This window comes from Sinohyriopsis cumingii, chromosome 4 (genome assembly GCF_028554795.1).
Source record: "Sinohyriopsis cumingii isolate HCF-2022 chromosome 4, ASM2855479v2, whole genome shotgun sequence".
NCBI lineage: Eukaryota > Metazoa > Mollusca > Bivalvia > Unionida > Unionidae > Sinohyriopsis > Sinohyriopsis cumingii.
Window position 1 is genome coordinate 76,134,416 of NC_142964.1, and position 21,572 is coordinate 76,155,987.

At 35.1% G+C, this 21,572-nt stretch overlaps 1 protein-coding gene across 9 annotated transcripts in view; it reads left to right on the forward strand.

Annotated features, from left to right (window-relative positions):
- The window catches only part of LOC149801482 (uncharacterized), a 58,463-nt gene extending 38,980 nt beyond the window's left edge, over positions 1-19,483 (forward strand). For 8 of the 9 annotated variants that reach the window (XM_089955632.1, XM_089955631.1, XM_089955633.1 and 5 more), the window contains 6 exons: positions 163-261; positions 723-851; positions 4,632-4,733; positions 5,582-5,651; positions 12,373-12,470; positions 17,410-19,483. In XM_089955632.1, the coding sequence (XP_089811758.1) occupies positions 163-261; positions 723-851; positions 4,632-4,733; positions 5,582-5,651; positions 12,373-12,470; positions 17,410-17,541 (630 nt within the window). In that variant the 3' untranslated portion in view covers positions 17,542-19,483. The remainder of the gene's footprint in view (positions 1-162; positions 262-722; positions 852-4,631; positions 4,734-5,581; positions 5,652-12,372; positions 12,471-17,409) is intronic. The other variant, XR_016420658.1, reaches the window with a different exon arrangement.
- Positions 19,484-21,572: the final 2,089 nt, after the last annotated feature.

Here is a 21,572-nt window from a genome sequence, read left to right on the forward strand (position 1 = left end):
AAGGGAAATAGCTCTTGTTACATATGGGTGAAATTTGCTTGTCATTGAAAATTTCCAATCTCTTGTTACATCTTTTGCATGAAATTCAAAATTCTGGTTTGATATGTAAAAATGTTTGTTGGAACTTCTAATTTACATATCTTTCTTCTTCATATTTTTCAGCCAAAAGGATCAGCTAGTCGATGTCTTGATTGTCCAGACGCCATAGAGTCTAATTGCCCATATTCAGCCAAGAAAATCTACCTGGATCGTGTAAAAGGAGTAAGACTGAAGTTCTTTAATTTCGTTACTGGTAAATGAAAAATGAGGATTCATGAATTTTCTTGCATAAAATGAGAGTTCATAACTACCAAGAAATTCAGGAATGATCTGGAATTGCCGATTCATTGTACTGCACACTTTTTGTTTATGAGCATTTGGAGCATTTCTTGTTTTGTTTTAGTGGTAGAAGGTTCTATGGAAAGTTAAATGAAACTATAATGATGACTTTTAGGGGCAGAGTGGCTCATTGTTGCAACTTTACAAACCTTTTGCTGTGCTCTTGGCTATTGCTCGTGGGATTTTTTTTTGTGGTTTGATGATTGTGGCCAGGTGTAATTATAGGTATTGAATCAAATGCAGCCTACCAAAATATATTTCAGTTTATGAATGGTTATGGTTATAGTGAGACAAATCAAACAAATGATGCAAGCAAATTAACTGGTTAAAACTTACATTTTCAGGGATACAGAGGTTGGCCTGTGAGTGTCATAACAGATGTGGTTGATATTGAGAATGTGACCAACGCATTGAGGATAGGACCATATGGCCGCTGTGTGTATGAGTCTGACAATGATGTCATGTCACATCAGGTATGTTTGATGAAGACTTGTCCATATGGCTGATGTGTGTACAAGTGTGATAATGATATTATGTCCTGTCAGGTACATGTGATGAAAGCAGTGATCAAAGATTATGTGACCACTCTTAGTACAAGTTTAACAGATGTCACATTTGGTGGGGGTGACAAAGGCAGTCAGATCCTTGTGAATGAAAAGCATTAGTGTTTGGCAGTTTTTTGAGAATATCACATAAGGTTAGTATATAACTAATGCAGATCTTTTCGGTCATTGTCAGGTGGGTAATAATGTTACATCAGGTCAGATTCTGGTGTGATCATGAGACTGAATATAGGTGCAAAATGACCTTCTCTCTTTGTATTATGAGAGTGATGTCACATATAGGTACAACCAGAACATGGATGACGAGTCCCTATGACCACTGTGTGTATGAGTGTGAGACAGTTTCATGTCACAGATTACAGGTGTGACCAAGGAATCGTAGACTGGTTTATATGACCACTCTGTGTATGAGTGTGAGACAGTTTCATGTCACAGATGACAGGTGTGACCAATGAAATGTTATATAATTGATGCTATGGAAATTCAAATATACACCACTCCCTCGATAACTCGCGTCCTGATAACTCACGAACCCACTTATAACGCGGTGTCCGGCGTGGATCCCGTTTTTTTTTAAAGAAAATATTTTTAAAAAATGAAGAAAATCATGATCAGAACTGATGAATGAAACCTTGATATATCGCCTGTTTTATCGTCGAAAATGGCAGTTAGTGCCCGAAAAGTTAGAATCAACATCGTGAAATTTTCAGGTTTTAATAAGGAATCACATATCTTGTTAGATTTTATCGGAAAAAATATTTTCTCAGTTCACTGTAAATAATAATACTGTATATGTATACGGCAAAACAGCGATCAATGAATTATAGTAAATGCTAACAGGTGGAAACACTGAATGAAATGAACACTAATTAAATATGTCTTGTCAGGAGAAATTAGTGTTTTAATCTTTTCATTGTGTTGCAGTGTAAGCAGTATAATCGTTGCATGTTCTCTTCTATTCAGACATGAAAAGAGTCAGTTGACCATCACATCAATGCCTGCGAGCACATCTGTGAGAACCTAATTAAGTGCCGGCTGCGTTTTGATCGATGACTTGGGGAAGTGTATGTTGCATTGTAAAAATCAATTAAAATATACCTGCTTTGTTTTATCACGTTAAGTCAGTCTTTTGTATCAAATCAGGTAAAAGACGTACAAAAATACAAAAGTTCAAAGGAATGCAAATCCTACATGCATAAACTCTTGTGGTCAATATCGTGTCTCAACATCAATCAATTTAATTGGACCAATCGAACATGGTTTCAAATAGTATGTACTTATTGTCATTAAAGTATATACTAATCAGTAATTTATCCTAATCATTTGTAAATGTGATCATGGAGATCAAGGGAATCAAGCAAAAGGCGCACTCGGTGAATGAAAAGCTTACTGTCATAGAGAGGGTTCGTAATGCTGAATCAAGATCAAAAGTTTGTAGTGAACTTAAACTTGCCGAGTCGACACTCAGAGGTTGGCTCAATGATGAGAAGAAATTTCGGGATTATTTGCATAAAGTTGATTCTTATGATGGATTTAAACGGAAATGGGCACGCACTGCAAACGACACAGAATTAGATGATGCTGTGTACACCTGGTTCACACAGCAACGTGAATTCCGATTTCGGGAACAATTCTCAAGGCCCAGGCAGAGAAAATGGCCAAAGCTATGGATACTGATTCAGATTTCATGGCAAGCCATGGATGACTTTGGAGATTCCAGCGCTGACATGGAATAAAACAAAATTTGTTGTCGGGAGAGATACGCTCAGCAAATTAGGCGGCCGCATCTAGTTATCCCAACCAACTCCGAGAGATACTGACCCATGATGGATATACAGATGACCAAGTTTATAATTGTTATGAGGCTGGTCTGTGCTATCGGATGATGCCAGACAAAACTCTAGCTACCAGAGATGATACACACAAAAATGAGGGTTTCAAGCTGAACAAAGAGAGATTAACACTTTTGTTTTGTGTTAACAAAACTGGCACACATAAAATGAAACCATTATGTGTTGGCAAATACAAGTCTCCCCGTTGTTTTCAACACATGAATATGGACACCCTTCCATTTGTATACAGAAATAGTGGAAATGCATGGATGACTGCAACAATATTTACGGAGTGGTTTTCTAAGATGTTTGTTCCCTGCCGTCAGAAACCACCTGCGATCCAGGGGCTTAGAGGAGAAAGCTCTACTGCTATTAGAGAATTGCCCAGCAAATATTGTTGTATTCTCACTCGTGTATTTGTATTTAAATATTTTTTTTTTTTTTTTTTTTTTTACATGTCTGACATTTAGACCCATTAAATTCATGGTTGGTAACGGTTTATCTTTGTGAATTTATTTTTTTACATTTTACTCTATCTATCTATCTATCTGTCTGTCTATCTATCTATCTATCTATCTATCTATCTATCTAACTATCTAGTGATAGCAGATTTTTTTTTTAGAGCAACACAAGTTCCGACGTCGTTTTTCGATATGAATATTATCTTTTTTGATAAAATAAATCTTGATTCATTTTGAACAAACAATAAAACTAGAATGTATCCAAATCAACACAAAAAGCAGTGACGTAATACACAATGTGTTTAGCGATACACATGTTAAGAGTACTGATACCTCGTGGAATAATGTTTGTTTTTACGATCTTTTCAAGATACTTTATCCAGAAATTAATGGTAATTTATAAAGAAAAATGAACAACACCTTTATAAAGAAATATTTATTCACAGTTATTTTCAGCATGATTATAAAACGAGTATTTAACAATGCAACCCCCCCCTTCGCCTCTCTCTGTCGATCTCCATCTCTTTATTAGTTTTTTTAATAGGTCCCTCGGTAACTTGCGCCCTCGCTTATAGTGCGGTCGATGTTTTTGGACCCCGTTGTGCGCGAGTTATTGAGGGAGCGGTGTATACATATATTAAAATATCAGTACTGTTGCTACAGTAAATAACTAAACATGTATAGAAGGGAGCATTCATTGTAATAATCCTACAGGGAGTATAAATTATTTCAATATTACATTAGCTTGACATTTAGTTGGCCATAAAGAAGAAAAACAATTCTAAATTTATATTTCAAAGTATTAGAGCATTCTGGACCATAACAATACTAAACTCACTGGGAAACACATTCAAGTGTTATCATTTTTCATGTGTTTTATAATTCAGTTTGTTTTGGGCTGTACTCTTCCCTGAGAAATAGATTAATCATTTTCAGTGATTATTTTATTATGTACTTTCTTAACTTTACACTGAACCACACATATATGTAAAGAAAGAATTTTAAGTGTTATCGACTGGTTTGGACCTATTTCAGAGTTTTGACTGAAACATTGCGATTTCATTCTTGATCCATTTATGCATATTGCGCATTACTAGCGTTTATTAAATTGTTGAAACTTAAATAGCTTTCCTGTCTTGTGATTAAAATCCCAAGTTGACGTCAGGTCAAAGCTGACCTTGTGCTGAAGTAAAGCTCGGGACGTTACAATATCTATATATCTCTTACCCTTTCAGTGATAGGATAGTGTTTGATCATATCAGTGTTATACCTATATATCTCTTAACATGTCAGTGATAGGATGGTGTTGGAGAGTTATGATAACTTCATAAATTTATCCACAATTAGAATGATAAGACCAGTGTTTTAATGAATTTTGTATAATTAATTTTCTCTAGGTTGTGAATATGCAGTTTGAGAAAGGACAGACTGCCACACTTCAGATGGTGGCATTTACCAAGCGACTATGCAGCAGGGAGACCAAAATCTATGGAACAAAGGCAAATTTACAAAATGATATGTTCTTTAGTCTTGCTGGTTTTATTCCTAAGAAAGCTTCAGAACAAAAAAGTAAAAAGATATACAACAAGAAGAGTCCTCAGATTTAACATCAACATAAAAACATCATAGCATCAGTTATAATGAGAGGTTCTTTTTATTTCCTGTGCTATGAAGATGGTAAATGTGATATTAAAAGTTCACACATTAATAGAGTAATTTGATTAATATCTAGCTATAGAATGTTATTCAGATGGTAATTTTAAGTACTACACAATAATACATGAATATGCTCATGTAGATAAGTTTTTCTCACATTATAGAGATGATAAATGAAGTTGTAAGTATTACGTGAAAAAACAGTAAAATGGCAATTTACAAACAAGGTTTATATAGTGTTAAGGAGATGATAAAAGTAATTTTAAGTCCTACACACTATATCAGTAAATGGGGGCCCCGAGTGGCCGAGTGGTCTAAAGCGCTCACTGTTACGGATCACTGCCATCTCACCTCTGTCAGCGTCGGTTCGAGTCTCGGATTCGGCTAATGTGGTTATGTGAGAAAGCTTGCCAGTAGCTTCTCGTGGGTCGGTGGTTCTTTCCGGGGGTTTTCCGGGTTCTTCCTCCACCATTAATACTGGCCGCCATGTATGGCCTATCTTGTGCTGAAAAATGGCGTTAAGCCCTACAACAACAACAACAACAACAACTATATCAGTAAATCTTATGTAGGTGGTAAATGTAGTTTTAAGTACTATATAAAAATAAAATAAATTGATAATGTAGACAGGTTTATATAATTTTGGAAAAATTTGTCATTTTCAACTTTACACTGAATATTTCTTCTCCAGGGAGAAATAACAATTGACAATGACCATACCACGAATATAGAAGTATTCAGCTTTGTCACTGGAAAAACAGGTACTTGCTAAAATAATGTGTCATGTAATTTCCTTGACTTAATCAAGAATAGGGTGACAGATAATGAGTTCTCAGTAAAATCAAAGTGTAATCTCATTTTCTTGACATAGTCAAGATTTGGGTGGGACTTCCATATATTTAATACTTATGTCTTTGATGATATTTTTTTAAACACAGGAAAACTGCAAGTCCTAAAGTTTGCGGGAATTTCTTGCTGTCAAAGTTTTTGAATTTGCAGTAAAATGAATGATTCACACAAATGAAAAACAGCAGTTAATGCAAAATATGCGAGTGATCAATGCATTCTTTTGAGTGATCATTGTTTGAGTCACAGGGTTTCACTGCATTGTTTTGAGTGATCATTGTTTGAGTCATAGGTTTTCACTGCATTGTTTTGAGTAATCATTGTTTGAGTCATAGGTTTTCACTGCATTGTTTTGAGTAATCATTGTTTGAGTCAAATGTTTTCACTGCATTGTTTTGAGTAATCATTGTTTGAGTCATAGGTTTTCACTGCATTGTTTTGAGTGATCATTGTTTGAGTCACAGGGTTTCACTGCATTGTTTTGAGTGATCATTGTTTGAGTCACAGGGTTTCACTGCATTTATTTGACTGATCATTGTTTGAGTCATAGGTTTTCACTGCATTGTTTTGAGTAATCATTGTTTGAGTCACATGGTTTCACTGCATTGTTTTGAATGATCATCATTTGAGTCACAGTTTCTCTGCATTCTTTTGAATGAGCAATGTTTGAGTCACAGGGTTTCACTGCATCATTTTGAGCAATCACTGTTTGTGTTACAGGGTTGCACTGCATTGTTTTCAATGATCATTGTTGCATCACAGGTTTTCACTGCATTGTTTTGAGTTATCACTGTTTGAGTCACAGGGTTTCACTGCATTGTTTTGAGTATTCATTGTTTGATTTACAGGATTTCACTGCATTGTTTTGAGTGATAATTGTTCGAGTCACAGGGTTTCACTGCCTCTTTTTCAGTGATCAATATTTGAGTCACAGGGTTTCACTGCATTATTTTAATAATAATAATAATAATAATAATGACTTTATTTAAAGAGGGTACCACACAATTAGCTAAGAACTAATCAACCTTGAGGCCGTCATACAAAAGAATCTAGTTATTTTAGCTGCATCTCTGATGCCACTTGATATATTGGGTTTGGAAGAAGGAAATAGATTGGGCATTTCTAATCTTAACTGGAATACTATTCCAGAACAAAGTTCCAGAGTATTGGAAACTTTTTTAAATAATTCCTTATTTGGTTTGGGAATTTTATACTGTTTGGTAGACATGGATCACAGGTGGGGAGTACTGCCAGGTAGCATATACTGGAATAGTGATTGTAAATGTTCAGGAGTACTATTATTGGATATCCTGTACATTAATTTGGTTTTCTCAGATGGATTTGGTCTTTAATTGGTAGTTATTTTAACTTATCAGCTAAATTTTGTTTGCTTTCTTTCTGTATTGATATTAGCCCAAATGCTCTTTTTTGAAGATGTGCCAGCTTTGCTATGTTTTTATCATTTGAATTACCCCATACTTTATTACAGTAGTCGAAATAGGGTTGTATGTAACTGTTATAAAATAGTTTTCTGTGCCTTTCAGGGAGAAAATGTCTTATCCTACTGAGAAGCCATAAACTTGATTTGACTTTCTACTGATATGTTTGATATGTTCAATCCATGATAGGTTATTATCTTCCAAAACACCAAGTAGTCTATCATGACAGCAAATTTTTATCCTTCCATGTCAGACATAGTTCATCACTATCAGGATTTGCCCTTTTTTGCCGTGTTGAGATAAGTAATATTTTAGTTTTACCAGTATTTACCAATCATGCCATTATATGTGCACCAGTTGTCCAGTTTGTTTAGGGCATTCTGTACAGAAATTTCGAGTTCATGCTTTGTGTTTTGGATGTCTGACAATGTTGTGTCATCTGCATAGATATCTGTAGATGATATTGAGTCCCTTAGTAAAAGTGGTAGGTCATTAATAAAGTAAATAGTAATGAACCTAGAATTGAGCCATGTGGATTGTTCCAGGTTCAGACAGAACATTATTTATAAAACATGTTGTGTTCTCTCACTTAAGTATGAAGTAAACCATCTAACTGTGCTTTCATCACATTGGTAGATTTTCAGTTTCTTCAAAAGTATTTCATTATCCACCATGTCAAAAGCTTTCCTGAAATCTACAAATACAGATCCTATTATTCAACCTTGGTCAAGTGCTAGAAGCCATTTATCAGTTAGGGAGATCAAGGCAGTCTCACATGAATGTTTCTGTCTAAAGCCTGTTTGATTAGGGTGTAACAGCAAGTGTTTGGTTCAATATGACATGAATGAGTCATGGACATGTTTTTCAATCAATTTTGACAAGTTTGGTTGTATTGAGATTGGCCAGTAGTTATCAACTTCATCCTTAGAACCAGATTTGTTATTAGGAGTTACTTTTGCAGTTTTCCATATTTTGGTGACAGATGAGGTTGCAATACTTAAATTGATTATGAATGTTATGCTATCTAAAATAGCAGAGGCAGAAGATTTAATGAGTCATGGACCAATCTGATCAAGTTGTGTAGCTTTCTTGGTATCAAGTTCACTGAGACATTTTTTAACAAAGTTTTTTGATACTGGTGGGATAGAGAAACATACCTCCTTAGAGATTTTGCTGCTGCAGAACATTTTCAGTTCATTAAAGTTGTTTTCTATCACTGATTCTTTTAATTAACTTTGTGGTAATATTGGTGAAAAAAAATCATTGAAAGCATTTGCAATGTCAGTGTTATCAGTGACTATGGTGTCATTTACCAGAATTGAGTGAAATTTATTTGTCTGGTCTCTGTGTGTTTCTCCAGTGAGTTCATTGAAGACTTTCCAAATGGAGTTTGTGTTGCTTTTTTTGTTTTCAAGCAATGATTGATATTACTGGTTTTTTTAGCTTTTTTAATCATACTTGCTATCTTATTTCTCCATACTTTATATTGTGCATGGATATTGTGCATGGTTTCCCATAGCCTTGAATTGGTCTCGTGTTTTCATAGTGTCAGGGATTTCAGTAGTAAGCCAATTAGGTTGGATTTCATTCTTTACTTAATGTGCTTTCAGTGGTGCATGCTTAGAGACTACATCCATAAATAAGTCAGTCAGTCCACACCCTCAGAGCTTCATCTATGTCATCCAAATTTTGGATCATATTCTATGGAACTTTGTATAGGTCATTGAGAAATTGTTCTTCATTAAAAATTTTGAATGATCTGTAAGTGATAGTTTTGTGTGTATTTTTCTTATTTCTCATGCATTTAACCTTTCTTGTCAAAAAAAGTAGGATAGTGGTCACTAAGACCAACATTCGATACATTAACACAAGCCACATTGTCTGGTAGGTTGGTATAAATGTGATCAACAGGAGTGCTTGATTTTTCTGTTACCCTTGTGGTCTTATTTACCAGCTGGACTAGGCCTAATGATTCAATAAATTCCATCCAGTTGTTCTTTATTTGAGTATTGAGAAGGTCCTTATTTATATTGCCAAGTATATATGTTTCTTTCTCCTGTGCAAGAACATTTTCCATTTGTTTTAAAAAGGTATCATTCCAGATTGTTTTGGAGGAAGGTGGCTTATAAATGAAACCAAGTAGAAATTATTTTGCATTATTTTGAGAAATTTCCACCCAGATACTTGCAATTTCATGTGACTCCAAGTCAAGTCGCCTTTCTGCATTTACATCTTCCCTAATGTATACAAGAAGACCTCCCCCTTTTGAGTGATCATTGTTTGTGTTGCAGGGTTGAACTGCATTGTTTTGAATGATCATTGTTTGGTCACAGGGTTTCACTGCATTGTTTTGAATGATCATTGTTTGGTCACAGGGTTTCACTGCATTGTTTTGAGTAATCATTGTTTGAGTTGCAGGGTTTCACTGCATTTTATTTTCTCATTTTAACTTACAGAAATAAAGCAGCATATAGGGGGTTAAGCAGGGTGCATCTTATTACAATATATGTAATGGTCACAGGAAACCACACTATTATGGTCTCCCTAATTTTACAACAATTTTTTTCTGCCCTGTAAACAATATGAGTTTTATGGGGAAATATGATTCATAGTAGACTTTTGGATGAAGTCAGTCATCTCATGGTGTATCATTTACCATGAACAGCCAAACATTGTTGACTTGACAGGAGTCAACATTTTCAGTTCCCCACATGGAAGCAGAGTTGTTGTAATGCCACTGGCATTGGGTGATGGCATTAGTGTCTAGACACATAAAAGCTTATACATGCATGTAGCCTCTTTCATTGTAGGCAACAGTTTGGAATGGGTTTCATTGTACCTACTACCTGGGAGTGAGTGGGGGCTGTTGGAGCTAACTTTGCACCTTTACATTAGTTGTAAATTCATCATTAAGTTTCTCCAGTTAGTTCAGGTTTTTTGAGAGTAGAAATAGGTATATTTATTTAGTGGTCAAATTTTAATATTAAACAGCATTATATATTGGGATAGATTACTTTCAACAAGTCAAATGTGTATTGTACAAGTAAACAGGTAGAAGCAGATGAGTGGGCTGCATGCTTTTCGTGCAAGGCCTCATCGTAGTGGCTAATAATTATTAAGGCATGAACAATGTACTGGTGGTTAGTATATAGGAAATTCATTCCTTTATAAGCCCCCAAAATAAAATGGTTCTCAAAACAAATGGTGGACAGAATTGCTTTGGCAAATAGGCCCACCACTTTCAAAACTGGGGGGGGGTGAGTTTCCACACAATGATGTGAGCAGAAACACATCATGCTTTTAAAAGCCTCATTACTACAGTTAGCTATCTTCATCCTTTAGCACATTAAGGAGAATGGGTTAGTTATGATCACAATCAAGGACTACCATTCCAGACTTGTTTCAACATAATGAAAGGAAGGATACAAGCCAGATCAAACTCTCTGGGGTCTTTACATGGTTCAACAGCACACCCTTGAAATCACTTTTCAGAGCCTTCATGACTCGCACGTTATAAAAGACCCTGTTTCTAATTGTTCTGGCTACAGGCAGAATCAGTGAGAGATACACTATGTTGGTTGACCCAAATTATCTGCACTTCTGCCATGATGGTTCAGTTTCATTTATGACAGCAACTGCCCTCATTGTCAAAAACATGGTAATCAGCCCTTTTCTTGAAGCTGCTGTCTTCTTTGGACCTTATTGGCCGAAATGGTGTTTACAGAACCCCTTAAGGGCTTAGAAGTGGTACCTAAGCAGGCTGTTAATCAGAAGACTGAGATCTTGTTCTTATCACTCAAAAAAGGAATATTTCTACTCAGTATCTGTTATCCTACGTATGATTGGCTATCTGTTCAACCTACTAGGATTCAACCCAAGGCCAGATGAAGTTTTTGTGTACATCAACTCATGAGGTTAGAGTGGTTACCACTAGCACATAATGTTTTCCTAAATGTTGCCAAACTGACAACACCCACACTTTGGTATGAAGGTTAGAGATACATTCACTAGATTTTAATCCCAAAGTTTGACCTGGTGAGGACTCTTCAGCATCTTTATAATTACATGGGTTACTCAGCTTCAACCGTTTTTCTATGAGAATGAACTGTTTGTTTTTCCAAACTGTTTCCATGTATCAACCATGTTCTGACTCAGCCAGTATCTCACACAACACCAGTCTGCTTCATGTATAAACTTCGCACACCTCCACTCTGCTTCCATGTATAAACCATGTGCTAACCCAAACTATATCACACAACTCCAAACTGATTAACATACAACAGGAGACAAAAGACAGGGTCAAACTCTAAAGTAAGGGGATATAACTCCCTCCACCTCAAGCCTATTCTGCTAATGCATTGTGATGTATAACATACATGAATTTGACGAGTGAACCAGTTTTTATGGTACAATAAAATGTTCTGTTGATAATGCTTGCCATTTAACTGATTATAATATAGACACAGCTTACATCCCTGGAAGAGCATGCTTATATGCTGCAGTAATAACTGACAATTAACAGGATATGATGCCAATTCCTCTATTCAAGGGGAGATTACTCTCATCTGACACTTTGGCAAATAAGTTACTTTTTGTGCTAAAACAAGTCAAAAGACACTGTAACTGTAATTTTGAGAGCCGGATTTGTTAAGTAGTGGATGTACTACCAACACTTTTTAAAACAAGTATTTTGTAATAAATATACTGTTTATCATGGGTATCACTTGTCATGATTTCGAACAAATGGACATTTCATTTTTGTACTTAAATTTGGACATGGTTAGATTGGATCTCTCCACAGATGGACCATTGTATGTTGTGTCTTTAAATTCATGGTTTATAGCAAAACACTGAATCCACAAAAATTGGTACTCCATCATCCACTGAAAATGGTACTCATATTCATTCATTAATAGTGAATCCGCAGAAGATGGCACTTCTTCATTAATATTTCATTCCCATTAATAGGTACTCCAGCATTAATAGTGAATCCACAAAATTGGTACTCCTTCATTAATAGTGAATCCACACAAAATTGGTACTCCTTCATTAATAGTGAATCCACACAAAATTGGTACTCCTTCATTAATAGTGAATCCACACAAAATTGGTACTCCTTCATTAATAGTGAATCCACACAAAATTGGTTCTCCTTCATTAATGGTGAATTCCATTGTAATTGCTGCATTTTTTACAGAATGTTACAGAGTAGATGATGAGGCACCAAAAGGGATGTTGTCAGGACATGGAGGTGCAGATTATCATCTGATAGAGACCTTTGTCAGTGGCGTGGCGGTAAGGCAATTTTTAGCTCACTTGGTTAAAGGCCAAATGAGCTTGTTATATGGCCTATGATTTACCTTGCATCTTGCATCTGTTTACTGCATCCATTAACAATAATTTGTGTATGCAGTATCTAAAGTACGTAATATCATCAGACTTATGTTCATTGTGCTTACATTGAATATCTTGACAAGATTAAAATGTAGTTATCTATTAGCAGGTACTTGTCTTCATAGTACAAGTCAGTTCCTCACTCATTGGAGCCATTCGAGAAGATTTAGCATGAGGATGAGCGAATCTTCCTCAGATAGAACTTGTTTGGTTTTATATTAACTATTTGGTTTCCATTGCAACTGTTTGGTTTCCACAGGAACTATTTGGTTTTCATTGCAACTGTTTGGTTGTCTCAATTTATAGATCAAATGTAACCTGTGAATAAGGTCATTAGTGTCCTGCCAAAGCTAATACCTGGTGTCATTGTAAAGATTAAGATGATTGCAATATTGGAAGTTTAAGAACAAAAGTAAACCTTTGCCTTAAAGTTCCTGATATGTTTATTTATCTAAGTTATTATCTTTCATACTTTCATACGTTTGTGGATTTTGCTGCCCTGGGTAATTAATTAAATTGCACTAAATTAGCAGATGTAACTTAAAGTATAACAAAATGTAATTTATTGTGTGCAATTACAAAACTGTACACTTTGTATCATGTGATCTTGTATCATGTGATCACATATCAAAATGTCAATTGTTAGAATAGCACTTGTTAATTTTAGGATTCTAATTGAAGTTGAAGCTCCTTCTCTATTTTGTTTTGACTGTGATGGCTTTTAGAAATCAGTACAGGTGTCCATTGCTTGATCACAGTTCAGTACTATGTCATATGATGTGAAATTGTTTTGCAGAAGAGGGTAGTATAAAGAATGAATGCATGCAGTCATTCTTTATATTTATGTGTGTGCGTGCATGTGTGTGTGTCTATCTGTGTCTATACACAGAAGGTAGAAGGGATCCCAAAGTTCTAATTGCTCTTGCCAGACATTGTTCGTTAAAATTTAGTGAGGCATATGTACATTAAAATTAATGCGACAGACAGATACTTGTGAAATTTAATAAAGAAACGTTTAAAGGAGGTATACAGTTTAGTAAGAAATAAGATACATTGATATAGATTGAATAATTATTAAATGTAATATAGAACACTGATATACAATGCATAATTAATAAATATACTATAGAATATTGATATAGATTGCATAATTATTAAATATATTATAGAATATTGATACATGTTGCATAATTATTAAATGTACCATAGAACATTGACATATATTGCATAATTATTAAATGTACCTTAGTACAGACAGTGGGGGCAGTTAAAAATATGCATGATGTGAGGGACTGATATCATGTTTAATAGTACAGACATTTTGGGCAATTAAAAATCACATGTTGTGAGGGATTGATGTAATGTCTAATAGTACAAAGACTGGAGCAATTAAAAATCACATGATGTGAGGGATTGATGTAATGTCTAACAGTACAGACATTTTGGCAATTCAAAATCACATGATGTGAGGGATTGATGTAATGTCTAATAGTACAAAGACTGGGGCAATTAAAAATCACATGATGTGAGGGATTGATGTAATGTCTAACAGTACAGACATTTTGGCAATTAAAAATCACATGATGTAAGGGACTTGTGTAATGTCTAATAGAACAGACCTTGGGGCAATCATTTAGTTGTAGGGATAAGTCCAGGAGATAGACTTTCATGCCTCTTTTTATCTTGTGCTTTTGTATATAGTGTCTTTGTCAGATGTAAATACTTAGCAGTTGCTTGGGGAAACGTAAATACTTATGTCCAATGTCCATAGTTGAACTCATTTGTCTGTCATATCTGCCAAATAGGGCTGCTTTGGGATCCCCAAAGTGTATATAAATATACATTGACCAACGGAAGGGAATTTCCTGGCTCATTCATAATTTGGCAACATTTTAAGGCTTAAAACAGTACAGTAGTCCCCCTCTTGAACAGCCCCCCTGACCAGCGGCCACCTGATCCTTACGGCCAGAATCCATTGGCACCATTGAGTTTGTGTTCAAAAGTACCCCTCACGAAAGGCCACCTGGCTAACGTGACCAGCAGCCAGCATTTTAGTGCAATAATATAAAATTTATCCCTCACATGTGGCCGCATTTTATTTTAATATGTATCCAGAACCAGTATTTTATTCATAACGTGTGTTAAGACATCCGATTTCTGTTTCCCCATGTCAGGTTTTCGTTACTGAAAGAAGTGTTGACTAAAGTACATGTACCACTAAGGTTAATATTATATCATTTACACCTCATGAGAAGCCACATTTATTCCATAAAGCCGAGAAAGGCTCAAATTTTAATCCATACAAAAGGGTAAGTACATGTAATCCAATTAGCCTTACTGCTGTGTTATCATAAGATGTCTGGTTTAGTTACTCTGAAAATTGTTAAGATTACAATTATTGAACAGCTGAGAAGTGGCAGTATCGATGTACAATACACAAGTCAGCAGGAAAATGGTTTGATAGCCTTTATGGCTTCTCTTAGTAAGATGTTGAGCTTGTTCCCTTTGATAATTAGTGGCTATTACTGCTGACATTAATTGTGAAAATTACAAATCCTAACAGCCACAAGGTCAGATATGCATGACGTTAATGGTACATATCGAAGCCGTTTTGGCTTCTCTCACTTAGTGTAAAGAAATGTATAAAAACAATAGGGTACCAGACTGTGACTAACGAATCATGTGACAAGATCACTTTGTTTTAAAAATGCTGCAATTTGTTTAGATGCATAAGAAAAATTGTTTTATCATTATTTTAGTTGGCAATATAAATAGCTTACTGCAAAAAGATCAACATGTCATCGAGGAAAAGAAAAATTCTCAGTTTAGAAGAGAAAGTGAAATTAATTCAACTGACCGAGAGGGGGTGGGGGGTGGAGGCAAGGATCCTTGTAGAAAACTGATGTTGTAAGACTCAGATAAATAATATTGTGAAAGATAAGGAAAACAATTCTGCAGAAGTGGGAAGGTGAACTGGACGGAGAAAGGAAGATTGTTTGAGCCAGGAGATGTTTGTATCCTGACTTGAATGACAAGAAAAAGCAACAATTTTGTCAGTTGAATTGGGATATGATGACTTTACCACAAGTAACAGATGGTTGCACAGATTTCAAGTGTAACACAATATTAAGTGTTCAGTCCTTAGTGGAGAATCAGCTGATGTTAATAATGAAGTTGTCAAAGATGCAGGGGATATGACAGCATGGATAATTTTAATTTGACAAGACTTTTTTTTTTTAGACTGTTCAACAAAGTGACAGATGATGTGATCTGTAATATAATTATAAAGACAGTTTTAAAACTGTATCAATGGTTATTCATAACATTCTTTTGAAAATGATGAAATGGTTTGTTTTACATTTATTTAACAACATGCATGTGATGTTTTAATGAAAATATTAAATGTTTTAGAATTTAATATACTTGTGACTTTCTTCATATGTATTTACTATTCACATTTGTCATCCCCCTCTAGAAAGGCCACCCTCATTATAAGGCCACTGCCCTGCTGCAATAGGGGTGGCCTTATAAGAGGGGGACTACTGTACTGACAACTTTGCACATCTTTTTTCTTTGTTACTGAAGGAGTAGAATCACACAGTAACACAGAAAAGAGATGTGCAAAGTTGTCAGTACTCTTCAAGTCTTTTGACCAGAATGAGAATCTACTAGAAAAAAAATTGTGTTTATAATGCTAATAAAGATTCCAGTATGCATAACAATGGTGTTTATCTCAGGTGAAGAAATACAGTGCATAGAAAAAACATTATGAATCATGCAAAATTTATTCTGATTTTTTCCTCATATTGTTGTTAATTTACTTAATATTTTAATACTTTTTTATTCTTCTTCTTTGCTTGTCACCCAAATTTGTTTGTTGTGTGCATGGTTTTTCCTGATCCTGTTTTGGCTGCTAATTTAAATCAGTATGATGTGCCTTTGGAATACCCTCTGGATCACAATGCATTTGGCCAACTGTTCCAGTTTTTTAACATGTTGTCTTTAGGAATAAAACATAGTTGGTGGCAGTCTATTTGATCTTTCAAGACACCTTGCCATGTGCAACATGTTATGATTATTTAACAGTCCATCAATCACACACATCAAGGAGAGCACATGAGCGTTATGTTTGGAACCCAAGTTTTGTAATGGGTTTAGCAGGTGAGTCTGTCCATCAGCAGTGCTTTTTAGTGGGAGCTCATGAGCCCTATACAGGGACCAAAAGGGGCATTCACTCATGGATCGTTATCTGTACAAGATGCTTCAGGGACCATGGATCAAAGAGAAATGTGGTACAGAGTAAGATTTCAAAACTCAAAGAGGGGCCCTGAGTGGCCGAGTGGTCTAAAGCGCTCTCTGTTAAGGATCACTGCCGTCTCACCTTTGTCTGCATAGGTTCGAGTCTCGGATTCGGCCAATGTGGGTATGTGAGAAAGCTTGCCAGTAGCTTCTCAAGGGTCGGTAGTTCTTTCCAGGGTTTTCTCGGGTTCTTCCTCCACCATTAATACTGGCTGCCATGTATAGCCTATCGTGTGCTGAAAAAATGGTGTTAAACCCTATAACAACAACAGCAACAACTGAACTCAAAAGTCATTTTTCATAGGATAATTATCTCCAATCACAAATAGAAACCATTCAAAGTTAACTTCTCTGCCAAAAAAGCATTTCAAGTAACTTTTTTACTAACTAGTTTGAATCCTATTAAACATAGAATTTCATTAACCATTTTTGTCATAATGTCAGCAATGAGTTTTGTGTGGGTTTTTTTCTCTGCCAGTTTGCACTCTGACATTAATTGCACATTTGAAATGATGAATTATAGCAAAAAATTTAATTTCAGAAAAATGATCCCTCACTGATCCTGACTGGTCCAGATGATACTCTAGCCAGCCACCTGCTAGTATTTGCTGCAGAGAAAGCCAGGAAAGAAAACAGGGTGGTTACCATGGCAGCTGATGGATCCATTCAGTAATTGGAGTGAAAGACTTGGTTATGATAGTTTTACCATGTCAGCTGATGGAACCATTCAGTAATTGGAGTGAAAGACTTGGTTATGATAGTTTTACCATGTCAGCTGATGGAACCATTCAGTTATTGGAGTGGAAGACATGGTTATGATAGCAACTAAAAGAACCAATAATTTATCACAGTGGAACGAACAAAAGGACTTGATATGAAAAATATCCTTCTGAACTGTGAATTATTTTTTTTTATACATCCATGTTGGGGTCAAAGAATGTCAAATTTCCTATAGTGGTATCGTTTGCATTCCAAAGACAGCACTTGTCTTATATATGTTGTTTAGACTGTTCATAGTCAAGAGAATTAATAGATACACATTGGATTAGCCCATGTTATATACTGTCTATGAGACACTGATTACCTCTGCATACTGTCAAATACTTAGTGCCATTCTGTACAGTTTCAGAGTATAAATAGTTATATACTTAGTGCCATTCTGTACAGTCTAAGAGTATAAATAGTTATATACTTAGTGCCATTCTGTACAGTCTAAGAGTATAAATAGTTATATACTTAGTGCCATTCTGTACAGTTTCAGAGTATAAATAGTTATATACTTAGTGTGTACAGTCTAAGAGTATAAATAGTTATATACTTAGTGCCATTCTGTACAGTCTAAAAGTATTTATACATCAGTTTCAAGGAAGAAAAAGCAAACATGAAAGACATATTAAAAAACAGATACTAACTGATAAAAAGAGTTTTAAAATTTTTGAACAAAAGAAGGAAGTTCTAAAAAAAAAGCTATGAATTATAATTCAAATATGTATGGTGGCTGTTTCAATTAAGGCAGTTTCTATTTTGCAACAATTGCTTTGGAACAAAAAAATTACGAAACGTTTTATTTTAAAAAATTAGATCATTAATATTAACAAATATTTTTTCTTTGCCTGTTTAGATACAGTTACTCTTCCAGTGGTGTCATCCGAAGCATTAATATTATTTGTTAAAGTTTGTGAAAGTCAGATAATTTCTAAATCAGTTCCCACATTAAAATGTGAACTGATGTAGAAGCTCTTTAACTTTCACATTTTAATGTAGGAACTAATGTAGAAACTACCTGGTAGTTTCTACATCAATACCACATTAAAATGTGACTACCAGGTAGTTTCTACATTAGTTCCTACATTAAAATGTGAAAGTTAAAGAGCTTCTACATCAGTTCCGACAAACTAAGACAATTAATTCTGTGACATGCATGCTCACCCATTATCAAACTAAGACAATTACATTTGTGACACACATGCTCACACATTTTCAAGTTAAGACAATTCATTCTGTGACACATATGCTGACCCATTTGTCATTTGAAACATTTTATAGCATAGCTTTGACTAATTTGGATTTTAAAAAATTTAAAAAGCAGTAAATATCTATGCTTGTAAGAAGCTGTACCTCAGTAAGCACATTAGCAGAATGTCTTACTGTCCTGATATCTTTGACATTGTCCTGTGATATCTTTGACATTGTCCTGTGATATCTTTGATTGTCCTGTGATATCTTTGACATTGCCCTGTGATATCTTTGACATGGCCCTGTGATATCTTTGACATTGCCCTGTGATATCTCTGACATTGTCCTGTGATATCTTTCACATTGTCCTTTGATATCTTTGACATTGTCCTGTGATATCTCTGACATTGTCCTGTGATATCTTTGACATTGCCCTGTGATATCTTTGACATTGCCCTGTGATATCTCTGACATGATTTTGTATTGTACAGTTTAGTGTATGTATTATATACTGTTGTATTGCATGTTTAATTTTTTCTTTAATGAACTCATGTAATACTGGGGAATTTTACCACAAATATTTGATGCAGGACCATAATGAAAACTTTTTAATTTACAATGTAACCCTGGGTAAATAAAGATGATGATGATTATTATTATTATTATTATTGGTAATATTATTAAATGCAAGTCAATTTATTTCAGTTTTTTGACCTTGGTTGTTTCTGATTTGTTATTACTATACAGGCATACAAAGGTCCATACTAGGAAGGCCCATGTGGAGTCTTGAGAGTGTTGAATTGTGATAGTGATACTAAATTTATGTCATACAAATGTCAATTTCTATGGCTGGAAGAGACAAGCCCTACACTGTTGATTGTATGCTCCAAAGCTTTCTGTAAAGTCACAGCTTTTACTTTGATTCACTTTGTTCCACCTGGACCCTTGTCATATGTAGCTAGCTGCAACAATGTTTTGAACAAATGCCTTGTGGCAGATAAAAAAGTCAGTCAGTAGCAAGTGATAACAGTTAAACTGAAAACAGCTCGTTACAGCTCATAGGTATTCAATGTGATGAATGCCATGATGTCCACATGACTGGATTCAAAAGAAAATGTTGTGAGTGAATGTTTTGAACTGGTAATACTGTCTACCAAATAGTGAGTACTCTAGTAAGTGTATGCATATTCCCAACTAGCTTCATATGTAAATTTTGTACCTAGCTTGGTTTGATAATTTTTTAAGCTGCATAGTCATATTGTAAAGAGTTTATACCTTTTAGCTATGCATAGTGATACTGTAAAGCAGTTTATACCTTTTGGCTATGCATAGTGATACTGTAAAGCAGTTTATACCTTTTAGCTATGCATAGTGATACTGTAAAGCAGTTTATACCTTTTGGCTATGCATAGTGATACTGTAAAGCAGTTTATACCTTTTGGCTATGCATAGTGATACTGTAAAGCAGTTTATACCTTTTAGCTATGCATAGTGATACTGTAAAGCAGTTTATACCTTTTAGCTATGCATAGTGATACTGTAAAGCAGTTTATACCTTTTGGCTATGCATAGTGATACTGTAAAGCAGTTTATACCTTTTGGCTATGCATAGTGATACTGTAAAGCAGTTTATACCTTTTAGCTATGCATAGTGATACTGTAAAGCAGTTTATACCTTTTGGCTATGCATAGTGATACTGTAAAGCAGTTTATACCTTTTGGCTATGCATAGTGATACTGTAAAGCAGTTTATACCTTTTCGCTATGCATAGTGATACTGTAAAGCAGTTTATACCTTTTGGCTATGCATAGTGATACTGTAAAGCAGTTTATACCTTTTAGCTATGCATAGTGATACTGTAAAGCAGTTTATACCTTTTAGCTATGCATAGTGATACTGTAAAGCAGTTTATACCTTTTAGCTATGCATAGTGATACTGTAAAGCAGTTTATACCTTTTGGCTATGCATAGTGATACTGTAAAGCAGTTTATACCTTTTAGCTATGCATAGTGATACTGTAAAGCAGTTTATACCTTTTAGCTATGCATAGTGATACTGTAAAGCAGTTTATACCTTTTGGCTATGCATAGTGATACTGTAAAGCAGTTTATACCTTTTAGCTATGCATAGTGATACTGTAAAGCAGTTTATACCTTTTAGCTGTGCATAGTGATACTGTAAAGCAGTTTACACCTTTTAGCTATGCATAGTGATACTGTAAAGCAGTTTATACCTTTTGGCTATGCATAGTGATACTGTAAAGCAGTTTATACCTTTTGGCTATGCATAGTGATACTGTAAAGCAGTTTATACTTTTAGCTATGTATACATGTCATAGGTCGATGTAGACCCTGGAGCTCACACATTTGTTTTACACATCACTTTTTTACACACAACTGAGGTTGTTGCCAAAGAGTAATCCGATAAATCAGTCTCCAAACCTGTACTGATAGTTTAAGTCTGATCTCACCTTTACATAAAATGACACAGACAAATCTGTTAGCAGTATGCAAGGCTTAGCATACATGTTAGACACATACCTGTATTTCTCATGGCATCCAAGTTGCAGTTTCGTGAAAAGACCTTTTGGCAACATGTTTAGAATATTTTTGGATAAAATCCTATGTTTGAAAACTTGTAAATCCATATGGAGTAATACTATCCTACCGTCTGTCACCAATTCGAATTTCATGGCTACAACCAGTTCTTCCGTCAGATCCAGCAGCCTGTTAGATGAGACCTTTGC